The following is an 18,916-nucleotide window of genomic DNA, read 5'->3' as shown; positions in this document are numbered from 1 at the left end:
TAATCCGGTCCACTTCGGCACGTTTTCTCATTTTCCAAGAGCAAACAGTGAGAATGTTCAAACTCCTTTTTTTTTAAGCTTCATGACCAATGGGATGTCAAGACTCTTTTTTGGACTCGGCTCCAGATTCATGATTAAGGCTTTTAATAGCACACCAATAGAGATGGTTTTCCAATATTGTATTGTATTGTATTGCATTGCATTGTGACTCCTAGCTAGCACAAAGAACTCAATACAGAGGGCCTTCAGATCATATATTTATAATGTCCCCAAAACAAAGCATCCATATGGGCTAAAGGGACATTCTGTTACCTCAGTTAGATAATTGATTTGCCTATCATCCATCAAAGATGGTGGCACTAGCAGAAGCCACAGTCTGACACAGCTACAATTTGATCCCTGGTTGGGTCACCTGAGTGAGGGTGTCTGATGTTGTGAGACCTGAAACACCAGACGACCTCAGGAAGCATCATTGATGATGTGTCCCAGTGCATTCTTGGATGTATCTTTAAACTATGGAAATGGCTTTGCCAGTGACAACCAGGAAGATGCTGAGTGACAACTGGAGAGACAGTTGACAGCATGGAAAGACAACAGGGGCAGGAAAGGGTAGCAGCCGATCTGTATCTTTCGTGAGGAAGAACCCAACAAAGCTTTAGATTGACCCACAGAGACATACCCCCAGGGGTCCCCCATCAGGACAGACCTAACGCCGACCTTGCCAAATGGTCCTTATCAACTACGATGATTGGTGTGTCTGCAGCAAGATCTGCAAGAACAAACATGGCCTGAAAATCCGTCAAGAGTTGGGAAGTGGAGTGCAGCGCACAAGATAAATTCCAGGTCAGACGCAGGAGGATCCTGGCTCCGTGACACCCCACAGTGCCAAGAACCTGCATGTACTTAGCTCTCCTGCTCCTAGCTAAGTTGTTCAGCAGCATCAAATAAAGTGGCCTCCAGCTAATTAGCCCAGGCTGTGGCACCAATTTGACAAGGATGGAGCCAGAAAGGGAGACATAAATAAACAACTGCAGACTTTGAGTACAATCATTGTCAGCTTTGCAGCAGAGAGGTTTGGTGTTGAGGAGTGCAAGACAACTAGATCCATCTGCACCTTGAATCGAAAGGGTAGAGAACATTCACCAACTGTGGCAAGAGCTTCAGACGCTGGCAAGACAGTTCAAGGCAGCTACTGAGGAGAAGAAACCACCACCTCTTTCCGAGCTTCATCATATCTTTAGGTAGAAGCTTATGACCCTGCATAGAGCAGAAGAGCACAGGAGATGGAGGATAGAGAGAGCCAGGAAGCAAACTGCTTTCTTAGCAGACCCCTTTGGCTTCACTAAGCAGCTGTCAGAGAAGAAACACAACGGTTGTCTTGCTTGCTGTAAGGAAGAAGTAGACCTTTTTCAGCAAAACACACTGAGCGACCCTGACAGAGATCAAGAGCTGGGACCTTAGAGAGCCCTTTTGGATATACCAGCCCCAGTGGTGGAGTTCAACACTAGAGAACTCACCTGGAAGGAAGTCCAAGAGATGGTTACAGCAGACAGCAGCCAGCTGTGTTCCAGGACAAAGTGGAGTACCCCATAAGGTGTACAAGCACTGCCCAGAGTTCCTCAGTATCCTCTGGAAGATACTGTGATTTGGCAAAGGGGGGGGCGGTAGCAGAACAGTGGAAGTAGGCAGACAGAGTCTGGATACCCAAGGAAGAGAATTCAACTAAGCTGGAGCAGTTCAGATCCATCACACTTCTCAGTGTGGAGGGGAAGATCTCCTTCAGCGTTCTATGTGGAAGGATGATAGATTTCCTCCTTAAGAAAGGGTAGATTGACGCCTCAGTACAGAAAGGCTGAATTCCTGGAGTTCCAGGGTGCCTAGGACATACAGGGGTTGTCACACAGCTGATCAAAGTACCATGGCTTAATCTTGCCAATACATAGGGATCAATACCCTGCAAGCTGGTTGAAACTACTCTTCATCAATACCATGTACCCAGTAAGATCAAGGACCTCATCCTGAACTACTATGGAAACTTCAGGATTAGAGTCACAACTGGGAACCTAAAATCTGACTGGCACCAGCTTGAGAAAGGGATAGCTGGATGTACCATCTCAGTTATTCTCTTCGCCCTTGCCATGAATATGGTGGTCAAGACAGCCAAGGGTGAGTGCAGAAGCCCACTATCCAAGTCTAGCACTCAGCAGCCCCCCATCAGAGTGTTCATGGACAACTTGACTGTCACTACTACATCGGTGCTTGGTGGCAGGTGGATCCTCCAGGGCCTGGAAAAGCTCACCTCCTGGGCAAAAATGATCTTCAAACTAGCAAAATCCAGGGCCATGGTGTTGAAGACGGGAAAGGTGGTGGACAAGTTTCACATTTTTGTGGATAGCATCATCCATTACAGAGAAACCAGTCACAAGCCTAGGCATGTTATTTGACTGTAGCCTTAGGGATGCAGTGGATACCCAAGCAATGATCAAGAAGCTTCAGACTTGGCTCACCACAGTAGACAACTCTGGCTTACCTGGCAGGTTCAAGGCTTGGATAACCAAACATGGCATCTTTCCCTGTATCCTGAGGCCTTTGCTGGTGTACACGGTGACTGTAACAACTTGGAGAGCCTGGAGAGGAAAATTAGTTGTTACCTTCGTAGGTTGCTGGGTCTGCCATGCAGTTTAAGCAGTGCAGCACTATATGGGAGGAGCAATAAGCTCTAGCTCCCCATTAGCAGCCTTGAAGAAGAGTTTGAAGAGTCACGCGCAAGAGAAGCACTGCCTGAAAGGACTCCAGGGACTCTTAGAGTGGTATCAGCAGGCATCTTGCTACAGACAGGTAGGAAGTAGAGAGCACAGGATAGTTTGGAGCTAGCAGTCTCAGCTGAAAAACAAGGCTCTGGGTGGGCGTTTTAACAACAGGGCAGGCAGATTTGGGAGTGATCCCACAACCATGGTACAAGGCCCATGGCAAGGACAGACACCATCTTGTCCTGGAGGAAGTGTGTGCTGGTGTGGAGGAAAAGCGAACCAGAATGATGGTGGGCAAGCAGCAGCAGAGAGCATAGACAAGGTGGGAGAGAGTGCTGGAGAGGAATTTATTTTGGGGTGGCATCTAGCAGGCTGAACCACAGCGTTATCAGGTTTATAGTTCAAGCCGTGTATGATATCCTATCCAGCCCAGCAAATCTACATACCTAGGTCAAGACTGAGTCTCCAGTATGTCCTCTCTGCACTGGAAAGGACTCATTGGAGCACATCTTCAGTAGCTGCACAGTAGCACTCAGTAAAGGCCGCTAACGCTGGCAACACGACCGGGTGCTCAAGTCTGTGGCAGACACCATTTCTATAGCATATGGCTAACAACAGGTTCATCCACAGCCAGAGGAGCATCGCCTTTGTCAGGGCAGGAGAGCAGAATCAGTCTCAGCCTCAGCCAATGCATTTCTGAGCAGAAAGTTAACATTGTCAAGTTCAAAAAATTCTAGTCTATTCAGTTGGAATTTTCATCATACAATACCTCCATCAAATCCTTAGTATAAAAACTTAGCATCTTACTTGGCTTTACCCAATACATGCATCTGTCAAGCTGTTGTTAACTAACTTAACATTACACCACCCGTTTCTATCACAAATGACTACTGTAGACCAGAAAAATTATAGGAAAATGAACTTTTTATAATGCACGCTCACACACACATAAACACAAGCATTGAAGAGTTTAGAATTACACCAAAATTTTCATGTTTTTAAAAGAAACTGATATTTTTTTTTATCACAATGCCATTAAATTGACCTAAAAATATAGCCAAGACATTGCTAATGTGGCAAATGGCCATTACTGCTTAAAATGATTGATTTATCATTTATTATTTACATATCACATCAAAGCCAAATTTTTCGCAGCCATTACTCTATTATTTTAATTTTAGGCTACTCTAAGCTCATCCTTAATTCATGTTTGAAGACTAACTGGTTATTTGAGAAACCTTTGTAATTAAATTAGCACAGTGGAATCCCATTATTATGTTCAATAAAGCAAGTATATTGCCTTTCTATGGGTTGCAAGGTACTAGCATTGGCAAAGTTCAGTCTTTGGTTGAAAAATGGCCAAAATTAAACATCTTTCTCAAGAAACATGTCAGTCTATTGTTGTTTTGGGAATGGAGGGTCATTACTCCATGTGACTGAGTGCCAACAAACTAAAGATTTCATACAACAGTGTCCACTACTGTCTTGAGAAAAGAGAGCAAACTGGATCTACCTAGGCCACAAAAAGAGGCAAAAGGCCCAGATGCATAACTTCACAAGTAGATAAGCACACCAGTCCATAGGTGTCTTACATGTCCTCAGTTAGCTGCTTCTTTAAACAGTACTTGCCAAATAACCAGTGTCATCTGCAACAGTGAAAAGGAAAGGTTAAAAGGGGCAAAAGTTCATAATCACCCAGAAATCCACCATCCAAAGTCTGTTTTCTTTTGCATATTTAACCTTTTCTTTTTATTTGCTAGTTTCAGATATGACATTTTCCATTGAAACTGCCTCAATGAGCAACATCCCAGGGCAGTTTTTTCAATAAAGTGTGGTGTGTATGTATACCTTTCATTTATTTATTTAATTCTATTTATATTTATTTTTCAGGTTTTTTTTTTTTGTATTTTTTGTCAACTGTTTTAAGAAGACATACAATAATTTAGTAATTTTAATTTCACTGTGTACACAGGAAAATAACAACAAATGAAACCAAATAGCTTAGTTTAACACAGCTTTTAATGAACATGTAGAACCAGAATGCCTACACCCCCCACCACAAGCTGTCAAAAAATTACAAAGAACCATTCTCGAATTGGAATTTTACATATTCAACCACACATGCATAAAAAATTGAACTGAACTTCAAATGCAAATATACACAATGTACTTGAAACAAAAGTCCATCTTAGACTTCTTTTGTTTAAAAAAAACATACGCCAGTGTAAAAATTTGTGGTTAATGGGATCTAAAAAAGCAAGCACACTTTCTAAAAGAATTTTATATTCTCTTCACCGCCTCATCTATTTCAGAGATTTGCTCTTTTAGCTGGTTCCACTGTTCTGGATTTAAAGAAATTCCTGAAATGAAAAAAGACAATAAAACAGTGCATACAATGTATTACTAAATCACATTTTCAAAGAACTCTATGTAAGTGCTCATTAATCTTTATAACTCAACTCGCAAATCTTTATTTTTTGGCAGTAATTTCAGAAAAAATAAGTAAGTGGATCATCATTCATTATTTCATTCACTACTGAACTCACTTAATCCATTTCTGGATTACAGGGTTCATGACCTATCCCAAACAGCTTTGAACACCAGGTGAGCTAACATTTTATCACAGACCACATTAAAAAGTAATGTTAATATAAGTTAATGTATATGGAATGTGCCCAAATTTACAGTAATCCACAAAAACCATAGAGTGCAGCACTCTTCAAATTAAAAGAATAAGGAATGCCCACCATAACATTCTTTAACCTACTTAATCCAATTCAGCATATTTGGGGGCTGAAGCCTATCCCAGCAACACTGGAGTCAAGGCAGGAACTACTAAAGGTTATGCTGTTAGACGATCACAGGGGATGACATGTGCACACTTCCATACTCACACAGGGCGTTAACCTAATATGCACATCTTTGGGAAGTGGGTAAAAAGCTAGAATACCTAGAGAAACACCCACTAAGACATAAAATCTCCACACAGACAAAGGCCAGGAATGGAGCTACTGTGCCACATTTGTTTTAAATAACAGGGGGAAAAAAATATTAAGATGTAGGACATAAGGATTTCAAAGAAGAAACTTTTGTTAGAGCTCAATAATCTATATAATAAAGTAGAGATGCTTGAGTTACTGTAACAGTTTTTAAAAAAATATTTTATAAGTCATGCGTCATTTTCATATGTATCCTAGAAACCAGGGCTTGCACAAGCGATAAATTTGAACTCCAAGAAAGATAAAAATTATTTAGTATTTCAGTCCTCTCTAGATCGCAAAGATTCCAATATTAGACCAACTGATGACTCTAAACAGGTCCAGGTGACTGTAAGTGTGGCAGTTTTATTACTACTACTCTTGTTTTTAGCAAGTGTGCATAACTGTGCCCTGCAATGGACTAGCCTCCAAACTAGAGTTGATTCTTAACTTAACTTAAACCAAATGATGCCAAAGTTTGACATGGGTAATGACTGACTGACTGACTGACTAGACAACATGAATCATTAAGCATATAAGGTATCCATTATAAAATAATCTTTTACTGACAAGGTGAAACTATTCTGTATAAAAAGGACAACATATAATTACTACATTGAAAAAAGAGTTATTAGTTGTTTAATTTCGGTTGTACAAATATGGTACTCACTTTTGTTTAAAAATCATGAAAAGTTACCAACATACCCTTTTTTCCAGGCTTCATCTCGCCTTCTTGGTCCATCCAGTATTCTCTAATGTCAATCAAGACTCTGCCTTTGAAGTCTCTGACACTGACAAATCTCATCTTTCCAATCTGTTCAAGAAAGAATTTATTTTAATCCACACTTAGACTTTAATGTCTCCTTATTTAGTACTTCTTGTAATTTTTTTCTGCCCTATGAAATAGTGACATAAGCTGATTAATCATTTCAGAAGAAAGTAATACCAAGAATACAAGTGTGCTTTTTGCAGTAATACTCTGGTTTACTGATCTATTAATTTCTCTCTTTGACAAGGGTTCATGTGTAGTATTTTGGGTTTGGTGCTTCGATTTTTCTGTTCTCACAGTTTTGACCATTAACCTGTTTTTCAAGAACATTTTTATCTCCAGGTTACTCACTCTGCTGCCCATGTGGCCCTGCCTTGTTTTAGAAGTATGGGCCTAATTTATGGTTACTTACAATTTTCTAATTTTATAATATTTTTACTTTATATTCTGAATAACAGAACACAAAGTAAGTCTGTAACAAAACAGGAAATCCCTATATGGTATTACTAAATACTACTCTGTTTAAAAGTAAACTATGCCATAAAAACACATTCAATCATTGCCCTATAATAATTATATAAACCATACAAATTAAAAGCAATAGACAAAAGCAATTACATGTATTGTCAAAAATACCTGAAACATGTTGTCATTTTTATCACTACTGCTCTTAGAAGCTCCAGCTTTAGAACTTTCACCACTTTTCTGTTTCTTTGCTGGCTTCTCAGGTGTTGGCTTCTTTCTCTTTACCTAGAACAAAAAATTAATCGATTCATTATTTATAACAGTGAAATGCCTGGGTACAATGCATTAAGAATTATCTGCATTGCAAGTTGTAATTTATCACTGCAATTCTGTTATTGAGTAGACATGTAAAAATTAAACTCAGTGTTATTCATTACAATCAGTCCTCAAAACTTCCTACTGAATTAAATACAGCATCATTCAATATTTATGAAAAAGCCTTCTAATATATCACAAACAAACAGCATTATTTATACAAATGAAAAACTAACAACGAGCTGTAATGAGCAACATAAGCATGGAAATCAATCAAAAAACAGTGACTTTATGGTGGTCAAATGTAACCTTATGCAATATCTGTAAACTTGCTGTTTAATTCCTAATTATGCATATATTTCAAAGAGAGAATGCACAATGAATTTTATTACTTAGTTGTAATCAAACTTAGCCAAAAGAACACAATAATAACCTGATTAATAAGTTTAAACAGATTTTTTAATTGTAAAGTGACATGCAATTAAAAGCATTTATTACTTCCGAACAGTATTTAATATAATTGCTATCAGGGCAACAAATTCAGTACTTTACCTTTGTTCTGAATTTAAAAGAGACAAAGACCTAGTAATAATCTTAATTAAGATGACTTAGATCAAATAATAAAATTTATGAAACATTTATTGGACTGAAGGATCCTAGGACAAGGATTGCCTAAACTTGATGTAATACAATATATAATTACAGATACATATTTATAAAGGAGTACTCGTTTTCACTTATTATTCCAAAGCTATTATATGAATTTCTTCTAATCATTACAAATTATTCTAGTCTACTGGCCTTTCTCTTGAGCAACCAAGTCTACATATAATAACTTGGAACTTGGGCTTTCTGTCATTCAGGTGGATTTCTAAATGCATACCTGATTTTTCCTGTGTCTTTTCAATAGGGCTATGGCCAGTCTTGTATTGCTTTTGTAGCACATTTTTACTTTTAGATGCCAAGGTAATAGTCAAGCTCAAGGTAAGAAGGAAAAATCCAAGGATTCATTGCTTCAAATTATAATTGTTTCAAATTTCTAAACCTCTTTTGATCCTCTACATTAACTGATCAAAAACAGTAGACTGACAGTTTCTACACTGCTGAATCCACACCAACGAAAATCATGTCTAAATTGGAAGAAATAACCCCTTGGCTTTTTCTCTCTCAAATCAGAAGCATGAAGTACAAGTCATTATAATTTTACTTTCTCCAGCAGCACTTAAAACTGAAGGTAATTCAAAAAGTGAACATATTACTTAGTTACTAAGATCATATCAGTGAAATTACAAAAAAACTAAAAATATTAAAAGTGATGAAAGCTTACATTTTCTTAACTGAGTACACAGTGAATATAGATGTTTCATCTAACTGTTGCATGGGGCTATCCTTATATAAAACATTCAGAATAGGACAAACAATTAATGCACAGATCATACACTGTATATTGAAGCCTGTTGAAAATGTGAAAGTAATAGGAATTTCAAATACAGTATTCATATTTTCTCAAGCTGCAATGCACTCCCTCAAAGTTGCTTTCTAGGTTTTATATACAAAATTATTACTTATCTTAACTTAAGCACAAAGTTCTCACACTCTACTTAAAACTGTTTACTTGCATTGTCTTGGCAAATAGTTAAATATATTGTATCCCAGTTTCTGCATGTCCTCTTGAGGAAAGATATCTGGTAAATAGTAATTAATAACAGTCTTTGACATTTTTACAAACAGTCTACAAATGGCTGACAAAGACCATGAAAATCCATATAACCTCTGTCCACTTAAAAATTCTAAGAAATGTATTTTATGCATTATACATTGTTGAAAGAAGAATAAAATATAGACTAAACTGAAACTGGATTTAATTTATTTTTCTTCTCAGATTAGAAACATAAAAAATTTATTTAGGTATTTTTCAGATACTACAGTTTTCCTCTTGCATGCTAAATACACAACTGTTACGTTAACTGGTAACTCTAAATGGACATAGGAATGGATTAACCCTCCACTCAAGGTTGGCCCTTGCCTAGCATCCAATGCTACTGACATAACCTCCTCCACCCCCCAATTACCCAACCAAACACCACTCAGAGACGACAAACTATTTTGAGCAAGTTTGCACATCGATGGAAGTACAAGGGGCGTTCAATAATTTATCTACCTTAAGAGGAAAGAAAAGATTTTTCAAAAAATTTCTGCTTTATTTTTCAATATAGTCCGCTTATAGCCATGCACTTCATCCACTTTTCTGGCAATGACTTTAACCCCTTTGAAAAGAAATTCTTCTGTCTGACCTTCAAACCAGGACATCACAGCTGATGTCTTCATCACTTGAAAACCACAGTCCACGGAGAGATTTCTTCAAAACTCAGCACAGAAAATAATCTGACAGAGCCAGGTCAGAACTGTAGGGTGGATGGTTTAGCTGCTGGAACCCACATTCTCGGATGGCACTTGTGACTGACATTACATGTGAACCTGTGCATTGTTGTGAAGAAGAAGCATGCCTGCTGTGAGTTTTCCTCATCTTTTCTCCTTGATCGACTCCCGCAAAGAAATCATTGTGTTGGCATAACTCTACCCTGTTATGGTGGTCTTATGTGGCATGAGCTCCAGAAGCAAAAGTCATTCAATATCCCAGAAGGCAATTGCTATGACTTTGCCTGCAGAGTGCATCCACTGCATGGACTCCACTTTAATTTTAATTCTCACAAGGACTCTCCTGACATCCTGTCTCTTGGAATGTTAAGAATCGCACTAAGCCACAACTGTGCACAAGTAACCTTGAGACCTGACAACATTACTTGTTTCAACATGTTTGCTACTTTCTTTCATACTTTCCTGAACACCCCTCGTATTTTACTGAAAATTTGATCAAGAAATCAACAGGACAACTAGAGATATTTGAGTCCTCCTGTTAAAATTTAACTTTTGCTAATTTATTCTACATTGGAATCTTTCTTGACAATGGCCTAATTTTTAAATCCAGCAACTCTGCATCAATAACAACATGATTTTATTAACACACATCACCACACTTTAACCAGAACTAATTGTCAACTTCAAATCAATTGATATGCTTTTTCTCCACTTTCTTTGAAAACTGGAATTCTCTTTATGATTGTTTTTTTTTACCTCAAAGTATAAACAAGTCATAACAATTCCAGAATGCTGCTGATAAAGTCTGACTCAAACAAAATGTTCTGGTAACATTACTTACTACATTGTAGGCTTAATTACAAAGGCTCCCTTTATAATACAGAAGCATCTTTAAAACACTAACACAAAATTGTAACATATCAGAACAAGTTAATTTATTCTATGATAGAAACTTTTTTTTACTTTCTCTGTGCCCTCTTCTTGTGTTAAACTGTATAGTTAATCTGCTGTGTTTCTTGATTGCAAATGTCATAATTTGACAGAGCTACACTTTCATACTTATTTTTGTGTTTTATTTTTAAATGTACAAACAAAATCTATATTTTTGAAACTGCATTATAGTTCTGTTTCTTCTTTTACATTCTTTAAGCACCACTGTAGAACAGAACAGCAAGATTTATTGGTATGTTCTTACATACATGTAGAACAACTTACTTTTCAAACTAATTCTTAGATAATCACTTCTTTTCTAGTTTTTGATCTCTTAAATTATAATATATGTTGGTAGTATATTAAAAAAAATATTTCCTAAAATATTTTCCTACATAACCATGACTGCACTACAAATTGATAGTATGAATGATTTACTATCTTATAATAGATGCATCAATTGAATGATAGTTCATAACAAACAAATGTAATGCAAATTATCAAGAAAAAATTTGGCATGATTAAGTTTAAGTCAAAAGAATTATATATATATATATCACTATTTTATATGTGAATTAATGGCCTATAAATTGTACTCATGTGCATAGTAGAGGAAAAACAAGATGAAAAAATGCTCAAGCTACATACCTTTTTCTCAACTTCACTGTCTGAATCACTGTCAGAGGATGAACTCGAAACAACTTCCTTTGATTTTGGCATTCTAAAAAGGGAACAAATATAATAACATAAAATACTTTGTCATTTATGGATTTTGAAACTACATAGACAGCTTTACATCAAAGACCAAATTTCTTACTATTTTCAGCTTAGAGGAAATGTATAAAATTTCACTTTTTCATAAACCTCAGGGGACTACATAAAAAGCATCAGATGTTAAAAGTAAAGGCTTGCACAGATAACTGACATTCAAAAACAGGCTAAACACTTCCCATCTAAAATGAACTTGAATTCAAACTAAAGCAATTATGCTATCTTAGTGTAACATACATTGACACAGTACTGAGTGAAAAAACAAGCAGTATACTGCATTATAACGGACTGCATTGGGAGGTTCTGTGTTGGGGATAAGGTAAACCTGCATTATCCACAACAGTGACTGCATCGTTTTAGTTGTGAGCAAACTTCATAATTACAAAAGTACTTCATTATAGAGTTTTTTTTAGACTGTATATATGCACTGTATACTAATACTATGGTACTGTAGAAAAGAATATTCTTAAAGTTGATGATTGCATATATTTAAAGAGAATCATAAAGCATGTATGAGAACAAGTATTACATACTGGCCGAAGCCCGCCGTAGCATATGGCGGTGTAAGAATAGGAACGGAAAACGGTGAGAAAGGAATTCAGAAATCAAGAAGAAATAAATACTTCTTGAAAGACACAGTTGTGAATAGGTGTTTTGGTGGAGATGACAGATAATGAGTCGAAAGATCTACTCGTACTACAATATCAGGTCTGTGCTCTGGTCTTTGGGTATCCGACAGTGCATGTAGAATTTCTGGCCAAGCAGGATTACATGTGAAAGTGATAAATTAATCATGCTTTCCGAATTAAGTACTATGGCCATGGCATCCTGATAGTTTTGTTGCATGTATCTTGGACTTCCTGGAAATGTGGACAGTAATATGATCATTTTGCCTACACGTACATTGTTATTTTCAGCGTTTGCTTGCAGTGCGTCTGATAGTCCTTTGTATTGTTCCACGCGCAGATCTTGTTGATGTAATCTGAGATAGTTGAGACGCGCGCCCTCTGTTTTAACATACGCATCTACGACGTACTGTTGGAATAGTTTGCCGCTGGAGTGCAAAACACTAAATGTATTCCTCATTGCTAATCTCTACGCTTAAAATTGGCACTGAGTAAGCCTTATTCACTTGGCAGTTCTTTTATCGGGAACATGTTGTAAATCTTTGTGCCAGCCAATGTCTCCGTAAGGGAATAAAAGTGGGTAAACCATAAGATCGCAATTCATATTGAGCGTGGAAATCTGTTTACGGGAGTTGCCTATGGGATTGCTGCAAATGTCCCTTTTGGCAGGCGGTTCGCCATCTTCTCCGACGAAAATTGCTGCAACATCAGTGTGACATGTCGGGGCATTGTATCATCGTAAACCCTGCCTAGGGTTTTCCTTGAAAACTATTCGTACAGATGCTGTTGGATTGGACTGAGCGATTTCATGCATGTGTTTGTATGATTTAGCAAAGGGGTTGATGATTCTGAGCATGGAATCTAGCTAGAGAAGTACATTTTCACTGCATGCAGAGTTTGCTTTATTTTGTAAGCATACTTCACTCGCTTGCGCTGTGTCAAAAACATACAATTGTCAATATCCTGGAGAGGTAGAAGTGTTAGCGTATAGTGGAGAGATTTGGTTATAAATTTGCCTGTGTATTTTAAAACAGTATGGTCCGTGGCCAGGAGGTTGAGTTATCTGTGCACCCATGGAAGCAAATGCTAGAGAAGAGTTGTATTCTCAAATGTGTTCACAATAATTTTTAGCTTCTGATGTTTGATGTGTAAAAAGCTGTTGTAAAGACACAGGTGGCTCTCACAAAGGTGGTAAAGCTACTTTACCGTCGTGGCAGCACCTCGAGTACTTGTTGGATGTATTACGCTCAGCAGGCCAGTATAGTGCATGACAGTGTTTGCACTGCTGGTCTCGAGTCCCAATGTTGTACTCTTGGACGGGAAGACAGGAATTAGGTGAAGAAGTACCTGTGGTAACGGGAAGAGGATTGTGTGTATGTCTGCTGAGACTGCATTGGTTTGGAAACATTGCTTTGCAGATGTCGCTTTGCAAGAGTTGTGAATGGGTTTTGTTGTGTTTAGTCAATCCTGTGTAGTGAGCTTCTTATTGCATTTCTGGCACTCATATAGTTGTTGGGAAGAATGCCTTTTCTTGTGTTTAGCAAGTGAGGTTTGCGTTTGAAAGGTTTTGTTGCAGGAATCGCACTGGAAGAATGTGGGGAAGGGTTTGGAGGAGGACGAATAGGAATCCAGAAATGCCGTGTCAGCTGTGTGTGGGTGGGACCAGTTTTGAAGAGGAGCCACAGGCAGTGTGGTGAAGGGTTTGGAAGAGGATGAATAGGAATCAAGAAATGCCGTGTCGGTAGCGTGTGGGCGGGACCAATTTTGAAGAAGAGCCACAGGCAGCATGGGAAAGGGTTTGGAAGAGGACGAATAGGAATCGAGAAATGCCGTGTTGGCTGCGTGTGGGCGGGACTGGTTTTGAAGTGGAAGCAGGGCGAACCACAAGAGAAATATATATAAGACATTCTGATGCATATTGGCATAGTAAGGGTTAAACCATAAAAAGCTCTCGCTTGTCAGTTTTATTATTTTTCTCTTTGCAGCTGCCAAATTTAAAAACTTCAGTCAAGGACATTGTGTACTTTTAGAGGGATAAACGGGCCATTGTTTTAAGAAATGCAGCCATTAAAGCTTTGGCCATGAGAGAAAACCAGATAGGCCGTTCGCTCCATTTGCAGCGGCTGGGCCTCTGCCTCTCTATCTGCTTTCCTGGACAGTCAAGGAAAATGCAGCTTGTAAGAAACAGCGTTACTGCTTTAGGGGCACAACTGTGCCAACCTGTAGCCCAATATCTAATGAGTGGGTCTGGCTGATTCCGACTTACTGGTGGGAATCGATTGATAAACAGGTTTTGGACACCTGCACAGGGTATGAAGTAATGATAGCAGTTAGGTGATGGACGTTAGGTAATGATGGGAAGAGCCAGAAGGAGGAGAGTATTTTGCATAAGTGATAAGAATCGTAATAAATGTAAGCTTGCTGAATTTGCTAATTGCTCATTTCACTTGATTTGGGTTTGTGTATGCATCACGCAATAAAACTTGATTCTGCCTTCCTGAAACTCTGTGTGCCTTCTTTGAGCAGTGTGTTTCTACCACAACAGTACCAGGTCAATACCAAAATTCAGAAAACGTAACAGTGCTACCTTTCTTACAGTATCAATAGTGCCAAGTGATAGTATCGCTTGGTGACTCAAAGTAGACAAATTACTTCAAAAAGCACAATATCACATGAGAAGAACTACATATAAAAATGGCTCACAGTGGTGATGATACAGCAACGCATCAGCACATGTTGAAAGCAAAAAAGCAGTCAAGTCTCAAAATAGTATTTGATTCAGGAGAATTTCAGTGCACAATTACAGTTATTGTGCATATTATTAAAGAAGAAGACAAATCACCCACAATTTTTCTCCCTAATTTCCACTGACTAATTATGGAGTTCATTCAGAAATTTTTAGATTTGTACTTGCTTTGAGAGTGCAATGAAGTTACTGATCAGATGTGAGTTGTAATCGTTTAACTTGTAGTGTAACAAATTTGTAAGAGTTGATGAAATGATGGGGAGAGTAACTACTTTTATAATCTATAATAATACACAGTCCAGAGAAAAGAACAGAGGTTTCATATTCATTGTCCAATTGTAATGAGCACATATGTCCGTCCAAGCAGATATTCATTTTCAAACCAGCACACTCAGTTCAAGCTCGCAGGGGAAACTACACTCACATCCACAATTATGAATATAGAACTGTAGTGAAAACTTCACCCTGACAGAGCGGACAATAGTTGTAGCAAGTAAAAATCAAGGCAGCTTCAAACAAAGTGGCAATTTGGTTCGTCTACACCAACAGTGACATGAGGTGCTTCATTTGGTAACACCAAAATAAAATTTATTTAGTGTTAAAATGCTTTGAAGCACAAAGAATATCTCCCTATTAATATGACATGTGGTGTGTTAACAGAAGCACATACTTGCTGAGACACACAGTAAGCAAGATGGGCAGAACAGTGTTATTTTATTTCCAAAATTTCACTTGGTTAAAATAAATTCATTATAGGAAACATATTCTAGATTTGTGCACAGGCTAAGTATTAAACATTGGTCTCTCATAGACGTTACTGTGAAAAGAGCACAACAAAGGCTGTTTCACAAGAGATCTGAAATAACGGAGTAATGTAAAACTAAAAAAAAACTAATTTCATGCAGGAAGCCTTAACATTTGGACAAAAGTTAAAAAGGAGAGATTTAGATGATTAAAGCAACAGGAGTTTGTGACATTTGAATTTTGAATTAAATTGACTCATCCCTTAAATATTACACATTAGTAAATTTTTTAACCAGCTAATGATGCAAATATAAATCCTACAATAGAAAATGTCACAGAGACATTCTCTGACAAAGCAGATTTTAAAGAAATGTTGTTACAAAAATGGCTTTAAAGAGTTTAGGTTTGTTTAAATAAAAATATCACATGGAATGCATTAATTCAATGGTATAAATATAATAATGTTTATTAAAAATACAATTTATTGATTTTAATTCATATTTATTTTTTAATTACTGGAGAGAAAATGTCAGAGAATAATTTATAATGTGCACATGGTAAGATAAATAAGGTAGTCCACGAGAATATAATTTTTTATAAAACCTATGCCGAAATCACCCCAATATAATAAAAATCTCCCCCACCACCACTGTTCATCCAAGGGAATCCTATCTATCACACTTAAAAATTTAAGCCCAGAATTATATTTTCATATTTATAAATGCCAATACTAGTTTACTTACAGTAAAATAATAGTTGGATAAACCAGTTTGGCCTACTGCTACCACAACCCTCACCAGGAAAAGCTGACAGAAGGATGAGATGAGGATGATATTGACAGTTGGTTTACTGCTTGGATATCTTAAAATTCTAATTAAAATGTAGATACTTTTAATACAAAATGATGAATGGGATGCATTTTTGCTGTGGTGTCAAAAATGTATTGAATATCGAACATTTCATTGGTATTGTAATCAAACACAAAGATTCTGGTATTGTGACATTCCTACTGTATATGCTGCATGTGTATATCTTGATCGTATTGTATTATTGTCACTGTTCAGAGAAGACATGCAAGTAAGAACTTAATTGGCACTATATGCTATGTATGTACACAACAAACTTAAACTTAATATTCCTTGACATATCCAATTATGTTTAAACTCATCATGCAAAAAGAGCAAAATCTTTCATACATATCTGATATTCTGAGTTTTAAATATGGTTAAATTTGTTATTTATACAGTACATGACACAAGTCTAAGCAGCTCTCTTCACCATTCTGTCCCATTTGCACCCTCATTTATGTTCAAGAATGCTACTATGTACAGTGCAGGGATATTATTTAACAAATCACTGAGAGGTTAAAAAACACAAATGTCTAAGCAGCGATGTAATAATGTTTCATCCTGCATTACTCCAAAACACCTCAGTCGGTCCTAATGAAATTCTGCATGCATAATAAAGCTGAGCCAACTTAACATCCAGGATGTAGAGCGTTTCAAAAAATTTCGCTGGGAAGGTTGGTAGTAATGGCCGTAAATCAAAACAAGATTGAAATACGTCACACACATTTGAAACAGTACAGAAAAATAAATCACGTGCAAATGTGTACACCTATGCACGTAGTAAGCTGACATCTCAAAAGCATCACTGGGAGAGCAGTTTTACCTTCTTAATGAAGAGGGTTAAAATCACTCTTCTTGGCAAAATATTGCCCTGTCCTCATCAAATCAATTCCTTTTGTGAATGCCATTCATGATCTTTTTCCTTCTTTTTTCTAAAACAACATTTCATTTACCTGCCCCAACCTAACTCGATAAAAAATTAACCGTGATCAGACAATGATTAATTACATGGATCAGAGCTGTAGAAATTCCCGCCTCTTACAAGGCTACAGTTGGATAACGGCTGACCTCAATCGGCAGTTTAAATTTGAAGAATTCGGTACAGTAAGTACCATTCTTCAGGACAGCATCTCATTGGTCTTTCAGGCTTTTCGTGGTACGCACAATAATCACCGTCGCTATTCGCCAAACATCTTGCTTACGATTTTCACTTAAGTTACATTTGCAAATTTTCATTAAAAATTCACTGCAAGATGCAAAAATTGGCATTAACTGGTAAACAAAATGCACTGGAAACACACATTTAAATTGTCTCCTTTGTTTCGAAGCCTCTCTGCTGTTTTTGTATTAAATAATTACTGCAATGGGCCTACGTCACCCCATATCACTATCAAATTAAAAAAGAAAGAGAAACCCGAGGCACATCGTTAGTATCTTGTTTGATGCAACATCGCCTAATAAATTAATAAGATGTTTGTATCCCCCTTTACTTAAAATGATTTTAGCACCTCCTCAGTGTGCCAGTTCCCCAAGTAGCTGGGTAAACAACGTTATTAAACAAAACCATTGTGCAAACTGCATCTTTTACAGGCCTCAAGCAGCCGTTGAATGTTGGCTAATTGTCGTTTTTTGACCTAGAAACTCGGTTAGTTTTGCTAACCTAGGTGCAATGACTAGCTCGCTTTATACATTGGAGACGATAATTACAAAGTGAGAATCATTACGTTTTAAAAGAAATTTAGATTACTTAATTGAATAAATAAGTGGTACTTACCTGAATCGGATTATTAGCAAGGTTGGAAGGGGCTCCGGTTCGCAGGCGGGAAGTTATCACAACGCGGCACTTCCTAGCCCACTTTCAAAGTCTGCATTTGATTGGCTGGTATCATCGGAGCGGTGAGCAAAGACTTTCGGGAAATTGAGTATTTTATTATGTGAAACGAAATGGCGCTTGAAACTTGAGCAAGAAAGCTAAGTGTTTTCAGGTGTAATGAGGAAGAAAAAAGTTTAGATGAAAACAAAAAATCTTTAACGAACCATCAAAAGAAACAGAACAGTAGTAAATAAAAGCATCTTAGATGTGCGAATTAGATGATAATTATTAAATAAGAAGGAACAGATGTGGATGATACCTAAATATTATTATTGTGATTATTACTGGAAGAGATTAAACATTAAGAAAAGGGAGTTTAACATTTAAATATATTAAGAAAACGATAGGATGTTTTATTCCAAGTGATAGAAATAAAATATAGAATATAAATATTAAAGGAGCAAATGAGGTGTAGGCTATAAATTTGAAATCTAGATATCTAGACAAGATATAAGTACTGTACCTTATATGGCCAAAAGTCTGTGGACACCAGACCACCACATCTGTATGAGCTTATTGGACATCTCATTCCAAAAATATGGCCATCGATATTGTGGCTATAATAACCGTCACTCTTTTGGGAAGGCTTTTCACAAGATTTTACAGTGTATTTTTTGTGAATTTGTGCTTATTCAGACAGAGTATTTATGAAGTCAGGTACTGATGTTGGATCAGAAGACCTGACTTGCTACCAGTGTTCCAATTCATCTCAAAGATAGTCG

The 18,916-nt window shown here is 37.2% G+C and overlaps 1 protein-coding gene across 1 annotated transcript; it reads right to left on the bottom strand.

Annotated features, from left to right (window-relative positions):
* Positions 1-4,751: 4,751 nt before the first annotated feature.
* Positions 4,752-18,206, bottom strand: sub1b (SUB1 regulator of transcription b). Its single transcript, XM_028805638.2, has 5 exons — positions 18,096-18,206; positions 11,235-11,307; positions 7,134-7,247; positions 6,434-6,542; positions 4,752-5,110 (listed from the first exon to the last, which is right to left on the bottom strand). Exons 2-5 carry the CDS (start codon positions 11,304-11,306, stop codon positions 5,031-5,033), a joined length of 375 nt encoding a protein of 124 aa, XP_028661471.1. The 5' UTR covers position 11,307; positions 18,096-18,206; the 3' UTR covers positions 4,752-5,030.
* Between the last annotated feature and the right edge of the window lie 710 nt (positions 18,207-18,916).

Source organism: Erpetoichthys calabaricus, chromosome 7 (genome assembly GCF_900747795.2).
Source record: "Erpetoichthys calabaricus chromosome 7, fErpCal1.3, whole genome shotgun sequence".
Classification (NCBI taxonomy): domain Eukaryota; kingdom Metazoa; phylum Chordata; class Cladistia; order Polypteriformes; family Polypteridae; genus Erpetoichthys; species Erpetoichthys calabaricus.
The sequence above is the reverse complement of the archived record's forward strand: the minus strand, read 5'-3'. Positions and strand labels throughout refer to the sequence as shown.